The sequence below is a fragment of the Hordeum vulgare genome, chromosome 1H (genome assembly GCF_904849725.1).
Source record: "Hordeum vulgare subsp. vulgare chromosome 1H, MorexV3_pseudomolecules_assembly, whole genome shotgun sequence".
Taxonomy (NCBI): Eukaryota; Viridiplantae; Streptophyta; class Magnoliopsida; order Poales; family Poaceae; genus Hordeum; species Hordeum vulgare.
Window position 1 is genome coordinate 423,597,394 of NC_058518.1, and position 10,381 is coordinate 423,607,774.

General features: G+C 43.6%; 1 protein-coding gene across 5 annotated transcripts; it reads right to left on the minus strand.

Moving 5' to 3' along the window:
* Positions 1-858: 858 nt before the first annotated feature.
* LOC123442278 (SNF2 domain-containing protein CLASSY 3-like) lies at positions 859-8,595 on the minus strand. Of its 5 annotated transcripts, none has more exons than XR_006630461.1 (6): positions 6,348-8,595; positions 5,276-5,431; positions 3,205-5,187; positions 2,277-2,354; positions 2,098-2,173; positions 859-1,200 (listed from the first exon to the last, which is right to left on the minus strand). XR_006630461.1 is itself a non-coding variant. In XM_045118315.1 (4 exons), the coding sequence occupies exons 1-3, from the start codon at positions 8,451-8,453 to the stop codon at positions 3,247-3,249; spliced, it is 4,203 nt and encodes a 1,400-aa protein (XP_044974250.1). In that variant the 5' UTR covers positions 8,454-8,595; the 3' UTR covers positions 859-1,200; positions 3,205-3,246. The 5 variants fall into 5 exon arrangements, 1 of the variants encoding a protein (XP_044974250.1); XR_006630460.1 differs by having other exon boundaries at positions 2,098-2,181; XR_006630462.1 differs by lacking the exon at positions 2,277-2,354 and having other exon boundaries at positions 2,098-2,181.
* Between the last annotated feature and the right edge of the window lie 1,786 nt (positions 8,596-10,381).

Genomic DNA, 10,381 nt, shown 5'->3' on the forward strand with positions numbered 1-10,381 from the left:
ACAACGCCATCGACATCGATCAAAGCCCGATCGCCGGTTTCGATTACAATGAAATGAAGGGTGGCGTGGATGACCACGGTGGTGAGGATGAAGTGGAGGAGGTAGATGAGGGGGCATATCAGCAAGCGCAAGCAAAAAAAAGCGTGCGATCGAAGAACTACACGTTCTTGGAAGATCAAATCTTCATCAAGGCTTGGAGTGCGGTGTCTATGGATGCTTGCACGGGTGTGTCTCAAACCTTGAAGAGGTATTGGCAAAGAATCGAAGATCAATACTTCCGCATGATGGCCAAGCATCCCAATAGGACTATGTTTTTATTTACGCGCGAACTATGTTCTATTGTTTGAATTTGAACTCATTTGTCGGATTCGACGTCAAATTCGCTTATTGGGGGTTTTCGGATCGACGCGGCAGCGCCGAGCAGACCCCACGTAGCCGACCCGTAAAAAAGCATCTTCTGCGAATATCCTTTTTACGGATCCGTTTTGCAGGATCTAACTCTGCCCTCGTCAGAACCGACCTACAAAACCGTTTTTCCACGAACTGTAAACGCGTTTTGCGGAGTCTGCTAGAGATGCTCTTAGCCCTCCGCAACTACCTGCGCATGCGGTCCAAGAGAGAGGGAAAAGTGTTCGATGGGAGTGTTGTTTTTCAAGTTATTAAATCTTCACACGTGTTAGAGGGAAAGTTATTAAATCTTCACGGGTGTTCGAGGGGAAAGTTATTAAATCTTCACGGGTGTTTGAGGGGAAAGTTATTAAATATTCAAGTGGAGACCTATTAAATCTTCACCGGTGTTATCTGACTCTAATCAGATGCGCAGAGAAAAACATAACATAAAGCCATGAACACATGATGGGAAGGCCATATCCATCTGCCCTCAGGAATACTTCCCAGGAGATTATTCAATTAAACCGCGGTACTGAATCATAAGACTGATGATCAGACCTGTTGTTTTCCAACTCACTAGCAAAAATTACTAATCTAGAGACTTTTGAGCATGATTCTACAGCACTACCAGCGGCCTTTCTAGCGCAAAACCCATTGCATTTTTTTACAGTTACATCCAGTAGCTACCAAACGTCTTGAGATTCACTTTGAGCAAGCAGACACGAATAAGCAACAGATACAGATCAAGCCGGTTCGTCTCAGATTGTGCTGATCCCTCCCACTCTACCACAGAAAGCACTGTTGAAAAACCTGCAAGAGATATGTCAAAAAGTTACTGAGAAACATGTGCACATGTTTGTCTTTGTTCTTTCAGAAACAAAACCAGCATGATATGAATGACAAAAAGGAGCAGCTGTGCTGCTTGCTGGGAAAATATTTGAAGGTTCTTAGGACTAGAATTGTGCTATGATCCTATGGCCATGGAGGAATTTATTGAATAATGTGGTGTTCATCAGCTGTAAACCTATAAAGACTCATCCCTCTCATGTTCTTTTCAAACACGCACACACAACTGTAGAAACACCAACGACATCCAAAGAAGTCGGTCATTTTGGTAAAAGTCATATATCTCATATGCTAACCAGTGCTCCATAAAACAAAATAATGGCGCGGTAACAATGGAGAACCTACAGTTTGTTCCAAACAAATATCATACTGTTTGCCGGTACAAAACAAAGAAAAATATTAGGACTGACAAGCCACTCTTTCATCAGACACAAAAAAACAAACAGCTCTTTTGAACTTCACAGCGGGCAAAAAGTTGGGGGAAATATTTAGATATACATGGACAAAATGGAAAAAGTGGTTCTGCTGCTAGTTATTACAACACCCAGAGAACATATCTAGACACAACCTAGTGAAGCAGGTTTGTTAGGCCATCTAGTCAGTTGTCACCATTCTCATGGACCAACAAAGCTCGGTCTATAGAGGACATAGGACTTAGTAAAAGTTTACTATGCTAAAACATGCTCCCATACAAAGTAGATAATATACCTGAATACTCCCTCCGTCCCAAAATACTTGTCTTAGATTTGTTTAGATACGAATGTATCTAGTCAAGTTTTAGTATTTAGATACATTCATTTCTAGACAAAGCTATGACAAGAATTTTGGGACGGAGGGAGTAGTAGCTGAAGGGGTACTTACGCATCATCTGCGAATATTGGCAGCTACCACCATACTTGAGTTAGCAAGCGAAGGCCAGCAACTAAAGGACGTCCTGCTGCAGATCTATGTAGACAAGTGTTAATACAAAGCAATATGAACACTCTGCATACTTGAGGACGCATTCTGCATAGGGGTACTATGATCTAGTAGCCTCTGACCATGAAAACATGTGGTAGGCTCCTTTATTTCATTATTGTTGGCATCAGTATAAATGACTCCATGAGCAGACACAAGTACTGTAAGTGATAAAGAAGCTGTTAACCAACAAATTTTCGGTACATCAGATAGTAAACACAATGAGGGTATCAGACAATGAAATGAAGCTGAATCTTTTCTCTCTTTCAGGCTTATAGCATTGCACAAAAACTCATAGGTCCATTTCCTCTTGTAAGATGTAGAGCCAAACTAAGATTCCATGACACAACAGCATGGGTATCCCAAATGTTGCTTTAAGTTGGCTCTTCTATATGCACACATTATCAGAATACAGTTTCCAAGTCTTGGCATTCTCTAACTAGTGTGCCAAAATACACACAATAAATATAACACTGACATGATCAGAATTACGGAACTTAAACCAGTACGAAATAAAATATGACAATGTTAGTACGGAACTTAAATGAGTACGAACTAAAATAAGACAATGAGAGAGAGATGGTTTGTCACTATAGCACAAAACGTAAAACTCAATGAAGTAGGAAATAACATATGACAATACAATCATACTCAGATACAGACATCAACTGACCATACAAAATTTATGCTATAAATGGAACTCTATATATGACAGCAGTCAAGTCTTAGATGAAGAAACAAGAGGAACCAAAATAATGCTAGCATCCACAAAATTATACTCCCTCCGTTCCTAAATATTTGACTTTTTAGAGATTTCACTATGGACTACATACGGATGTATATAGACATAATTTAGAGTGTAAGTTCATTCATTTTGCTCCGTATGTAGTTCATAGTTGAATCTTTAAAAAGACAAATATATAGGAACGGAGGGAGTAGAACTGATGGAAGGCTACACCACTATCATTGATACATTAAATACATGAAGACATCCCACGTTTAAGAGCATACCTTGTTAGTATTGATCAGATCAAACTGATGCCAATGTTACCATTAACTCAACTCAGGGGCAATCTGGTTGTAAGTGAAAACCATGTTTGACTCAGTTGGTGGATAGTGTATCTTTAAGAACATGCTCTTTAGCTGGTCATGGGAGGACATCTCCTCCAGAACCTTATCCTGAGATATCAACTTAGAACAGTGATCCATTTCAGCTTTTGATAGCATGTTCCTGACATTATTGAACTCATCCTCTTGAGAGAAGACCAACTTGGACAAATGGTCCTTTTCTGCTTGCCTATCGTACTTGTCACCTTCACCTGTTCCATAAGTTATTAAATTGTATGTATATACAAATTTCTTCTGTCCTATCCTAAATGCCCTACTGATAGCTTGCCTTCCCACAGCGGGATTCCAAACCACATCTAGAAGAACAACTCTTGAAGCTCCGGTTAGGCTAATCCCTTCACAGCAAGCTCTTGTAGATGCAAGTAACACCTTCGCATCACTATCTGGATTGTTGAAAACTTCAATTGAAGTCTGACGATATCGTGGTTGGATCTTCCCATCCATTTGGAGAATCTCTTTCCCTACTCTCCATTTGAAAAGCTTGCAAAGGTGTTCTTTTATCAATTCTAATGGCTGAATAAACTGACTAAAGATCAATACCTTTTCTTTCAGTGCTTCACACAAACGAACGACTTCAATTACAAATCTTGTTTTAACCCCTTCGTAGGGATTTGGCCTTAATCTCTCAAGCATAGGTTTATCAATGAGTGAAGCTTCCTCTTCAGACATGTTGATGGCAGTTACAAGAGAAGGATGTGTAGAAGCTAAGGAAATAACATATTCATGTTCAAAATTATTACCAGACCCAATATTTTCCACCTTTCTAATGATACTCTTCTGAAGGGGAGGAGGTTTCAGAACAATCACACTCTCTCTGAGCCCTGGAAGAGTTCGAAGAATGGTGCCATTATGGATATGAACAAATGGCTTCAGTATTGATCTAACTTTCTCTGCATTATCATCAGTTACATTACTAGTTAATGAAGCCCATACTCCTTTTTCATATTTGTCAGAAAACTTATCCTGTCGCTTCTTTGAGACATAGTGCCTTCTGCCCACTTTTTTTTCTGTCAAGAACATTTCACCAAACCTGGGCCTTACCAAACAGAGTATATTGTAAAGCTCAAGAAAATTATTTTGGAAAGGAGTTCCTGATAGAATTATGCGCTTCTCAGTTTTAACTTTTCCCAATGTCTTCCACATAATACTGCGCTCGTTCCTAGGTGTGTGTCCTTCATCTAGCACAAGCAAACCAGGGTTCTCGAGAAGAATGCTTCTTACTTTGCTCCCTTCAGTGCAGCCAGATTTTTTTTCGGATGTTAGTTTCATATATAAACCATAACTTATTCCAAGAATACCATGACCCTTGTTCCATGAAAGCAGTTTTACAAGTCTCGTCAACTTCTCTGTCCGATGCTCTTTCTTTATTAGCCTACATATGTCTCTGTCTTCTTTCCCTGAATAATCTGTAGTGTTCATTATATGGAAAGGAACATTGACGTCCCATTTTTTGAACTCCTCTTCCCAAGCAAACAGCATCCCGCGAGGTGCAATAATCACTGGCCGGCAGTCTGGAAATACCTTCATATATGTCTGGATAAAAACAATAGCTAAACGTGTCTTTCCTGTCCCTGGGGCATGACAGATCACACATCCTCCAACAACATCAGGTTTAGCTCCATGCTTCAGCTCATCAAGCCTAATATCACCGACTAGATTTGTCCACATAAATTCAAATGCTTCGCGTTGATGCTGATACATACTAGTAATGACACCAGGGATGAGATCCCATACTGTTCCGTATAGATGGAGATCTTGAGATTGCCCGTCAACACTTCCAGCTTGTTCACAAAGATCATGATACATCAACGCTTCCTTCAAATAAGATCCATTTCGCCAAGGAGTTTTTTCTGCGTAATTTGAGACCTGAAATGAAAGAATGAGTTAACTGATGAAACTTACCTTTGTATTGTGGAGTGAGCTAATATTTCGAGGGAAAAAAAATATGGCTCACCATTGACGGTAAAACAAATCTGATTTCCAGATTTACCAAGGAGCAGTATTTGCATCTGATACCTATTTGGTCGTCAATAATAAATTCATGCTTCCCTCTAGAACAAGGTGTTTTAGAAGGTAGTCCAAGATCTAGCACATTGCTCTCTCCTTGGTGCTGCAATATAATACAGGCTAATCATTTCAACCAGTTGTCTCAACAAGATGATGATGTAAATATAAGCATGCGACAAGTAGAAATTCTAGGAGGAGTAATATGGTGCATTATATAATTGAAGTTGGCCAGATTCTCCTAGATGTAACATTTCTAGTGTAATACACAGATAGCATTAAGTAATCTTTAGTTTCTACGGAAAAGGAACAAATGGTCAGAGGTACATCTGTTATAGTAGCAGTGGCGGATCTTGACAGAGATTGTTGAAGGGGCTAAGCAGTGTTGAGGGGGTAAAGAATGCAAATTATGCTTCAATTTTGACTAATATTTGATACTTAAGCCCAACATTAAGTGTATACACATGATGGATTTTCTAGAGTAGGGAGGCGATGGCCCCCTTTGGCCCTAGGGAAGCTCCGCCACCAGTTAGTAGCATAAAGTATGGTCTGTGTCAACATTAGCTGATCATGCCAAGCAGAGATAATCACTCTCAAAGCGTGTTCCCTTAAAATATTGGTAAACATTGAAATTATGAAACTAGTCCTGTTCTTTTATCTGAGGATACAGGGATGAAGCTGCGATGGGTCAGCGTCACATTAGGTGAAATCCCTTCTTTTTTCTTGATCAGCGTGAATCATAAGCTCCATGTTCCTTAAACTGGTCTAGTCTGAGTCTTCAGAAGTTAATCATGTTATATATTCAGATTGGATATCATCTCGATACAGCTCAGTCTGTGCAGTTATTAGCTTATAGCCAGGTCTAGTTAAACAACTGCAGAAATTTTAAAATTGAACACCTACTTTAAAAAAATAAGGGATTGGTTACCATAATCAAATCAACAACACGGAGGAAAACAGAAGAATAACAGTCATGCATCTGCAAGGTCAGAGACAATTGTCATGCTGCAATACAAACGTACCTCGTCATCATAGTAGGTTCCAATATTCTCTGATTCTAAAGCAAAGTCAAAGTCACCCCATAGCATATTTTCTTTGGCACTTTGCTCTGGTATGTCAGCTGGTGTAGAAGTTTCAGTGCCAAATGAGAATACCAATGGATGAGGATCCTTGAAATTATAGTCGAACTGAGGATGCTGCTCAAAAGGAGAGAATCCTCCATCTTTATCACTACACATTTTATCCATCAGAAGCTTCAGAAGTGACTGCCGCTTTAGCGTTTTTGCACCTAAACGACTGGATTTCTTGGCAGATTTTCCAGATTTTGATGACAAATGCTTCTTTTCCCTCCCAATTTTGCTATCATCACCATGCCTTTTGTTCTGATCCGAACTGGATGGGCTAGAATCCGAATCCAAATGCCGCTCAAACAATTGACGTTCCTTAGTCGTCGTTTCAAGCTTCAGCCTTTTCCTCCTCTCAAGATCCCAAGTAAAATATGACTGCTTCTGATGCTGCGTAATGTCATTGCCCACTGGACCCTCGCTGCCATCTTTATCAAAGTTCAGTGGTTGAATCCCTGGTTTTTTGTGAACCTCCCACTTGAAACCATCTGCTACAGTATGATCACCTATCTCATCATCAGATGAGTCAGTTCTGTGGTGGGTTTGTATCCTCCTCCCTGGCTTTGAGTTGTTGCACCTGTTTGGGGTTGCTTTTTGTATTCTCTTCCCTCTATTATTATTCATATAAAGAGGCAAATGCCCTGCCCTTACTTTTACCGAAGATGAGGCCATTTCTTTCTTGCGTTTTCTCATTTCGGCCTCTTCTTCCTCTTTCGCTTTCATTTTTGCTTCCTCTTCTTCCAGTTCCACTTCTGAATCATGACTGGCACTATTGTCATCGTCGTCACTGTCACCATCCTCGTCGTCCAGTTCCACTTCTGAATCATCCTCCTCTTCTGGCTCATCGGACAACTCCTCAAAATACGCATTGTACGACATCCTATCTTGCTTAAGCCCCCATAATGACCGAGTCCTCCATGCAACACATGGCACGACAGGTTCCTTTTTTCGCAGCAACGGTTTCCTCTTCGAGGCCTTACTGGCATCATTGAGCACTTTTACTTCCTCGTCGGAATCAAGAATTTCTATATGCGATTTCCCTTGACTAAAGCCCGTCGCTCCTTCTTGCTTTGTCTCCACCTCATCCTTGATAACATCTTCTTCTTTGTCCTCCTCATGGCACCTAACCTCACCAGCAACAACCTTGTGATCCACCGGATCCTGCGCTCCCGCCTTAGCATCATCGTTGATTGGCGCCTTAGCATCGTCGTTGATTGGTTCAGACATGCCACATTCATCTGCATCATGCATAAAATCGTCATCATCACCATCATCAGTGAATCCCATCTCATCCTCGGATTCCTCCAAATCACCACCATTACCGTAAGCACCATTACTTGCCTCCAAATTATCACCATTACTGTAAGTACGGATCAGATCTGCAACCAGTCTTTCCTCCAACATCTCGTCGTCATAGTCATCTTCATAGTCATCTTCAGATGCTGCGACCTCCCCACCCATGGCATCCCCCTCGGACGGCAGCTCCCTGTTTCCACAGTCCACTGTATCCTGTTGGTTCATATGCTCCTCGTCCCCATGAAAACCAGCACCCAGCCGACCTCTGTCTGCATCGCCTGATACCGCCTCACTCCCACGATGACTGGAATTCGAACCATTGACCGCCCCACTCCTACGATGCTCATTGATTCGATCCCCACTAGCGGCGCTGCGATGCTCGTGGCTCCCCTGGCCAATGCCGCATGCCTCGTCGGCGCGAGATTCGCCATTATCATCGCCGGAAGCATCATCACCTCGCCGCCCACCGCCGTCACACCGAGGCACCTCCACCCAGTCTCCACAGGCGGGCGCATCCGCCTCCGCCTCCGCCTCTGCCTCCTTGCTCTTCCCCGAGGCGCGCGGGGGCCGCCCACGACGATTCGGTCTCGTTTCCGACTTGGAAGGCCGGGCGCCCTTGCTCCCACCGCCTCCGTCGGCATCCGCGCCCGTCGTCCCCTTCCTCCTCCTCTTGGCCCTGGGCGCCTCCTCCGGCGCCGGCGGCTGCATCGTCAGCCTCCTCGATCGGGTCCGCGTCGCCACCGACCCAACCAGCGGCACCGGCGTCGTCGCCGCCGAAGAGGAGGAGGAGCGCCTGCTAGCGGCGGCAGCAGCAGCCGCAGGTGCCGCCCCGTCGTCGGCGGCATCGAGGTCGATGACGATCGCCTCGGCGGCGCCGCGGCGGCGCGCGCGCGTGGAGGGCGCCGGCGGGGATCCTCCGCCGCCGCGGGCGCGGCGGCGAGCGGAGCGATCCATGCGGGGCGGGGCGTGGAAGGGAGAGCGAGTCTGTTTCCGGAACGGCGGAGGCGAGAGTCGTCAGGTCAGGTGGGGGGAGGAGTCAGCAGACGCATGGTAGTAGTAGTAGTACTACTAGTCCTACTACTACCTGACGCTCTCGCGGTTAGCGGGCGGAGGGTGGGGGTGGGGGGGGTTTATGTCGACGCCCAGCGCGGCTGACTTGCGGGCCAGGGCGAGGGGTTTGGTGGCCCTGGTCCACGAGGGGAGAGAAGAAAAGCCCGCGAAACGGCGGCCGGGGCCGGGGCCGGAGTCCGAGGAGGCTGGATCGGGTGCGGCAACCGGCCTGCAGCCGCGTGCGTGCGTCCTTGTCGTCGCCACTTTTCCGGGCTTTTCCTCTCTCTGGAGAGAGGGGAATCCCGCCGTGGGTTCCGTGCCACCGTCACTCGTCCCCCTCACTCAGCCTTTCGGCCGCTTTCGGAAGCGACGGACGCGTGAAAGCCGTTACCACTGGCCACTGCGGGGCTTCCATTTGGCCCTGTATGTATTTACTGCTCACTTTCGAGCTGGCTATATTCATGCCGCTCTTTTACCGGCTATCCTTAACGGCCGCGCGCATTTAATCTACTGCACACGGCCAGCGCGATGATTTCGCAGTGGATTGGTGCGTAAAGGCCAAAACCACTGTGCGTTTTACAGCGAACACAATTAGAGTTGAGTAACCGGATTCTTAGTTAGGAGTCAATTTTAGCCTGTGTTTTCAGACACTTTGTAAGAATGAAAGATGAACCTTATAATAAAAAAATAGTATTTCTAACCAATTACTCCCTCCGTGTGTTATTTTTTCAAAAAATCAAACTTCTCAAACTTTATCACAGAAATATCAATATCTAGTATACGAAGTCATTATCACTAGATTCACCCTGAAATATACTTTTATATTATATATATTAGGTAATGTAAATATTTATATATTTTTCTATAACGTTGGTCAAACATAGACAACGGTCGACTTTTTGAAAAACTAATACACCTTATATTTAGGCCCTGTTTGGAACCACAATAGATTATGATAATCTGCATTATGAAGATAGATTATAATCTGGTTTATAAAAATAATCGAGGTGAACATGTTTGGACGCCAGATTATATAAACTGTAATCCAGGTTTACATTGCATAATGGCTTGCCTGCCCTCTGTTTTTTTTAAAGAGGAGGGTGGCGGTGGTAGGAATGTAATTAAATCCAACTTTACAAGGGTAATGGGTCACTAGCAATTTATAATCTGATTTTAGCTGGGGTAGAGTAGATTATGAGTTTTTAATAATCTGTCTATCTAGTTTTTATAATCTACACCATAATCTGTCATGTGTGAAGACAAAATAGATTATAAAAACTGGATTATATAATCTGAGTGGTTCCAACCAGGGCCTTAGGAACGGAGGGAGCATTGTACATATTAGCTATAAAATGGGTTATGGATGATATCGCAAAGCCTTATAGCCAGCAGCTGGCTATACTATTAACCATGATCCGTACTACTACTCGCTTCAATTTTATTTACTTCACGCATTTTTAAATCCTCACGGTTTAGAACGTGTGATTGAAAATTCTCTATAACCTAGGTGGTTATTGATTGAATGTGAGATGGATTAAGAACTAGCATTCACATTACACATACATATAGAAGTAGTACAACATAGT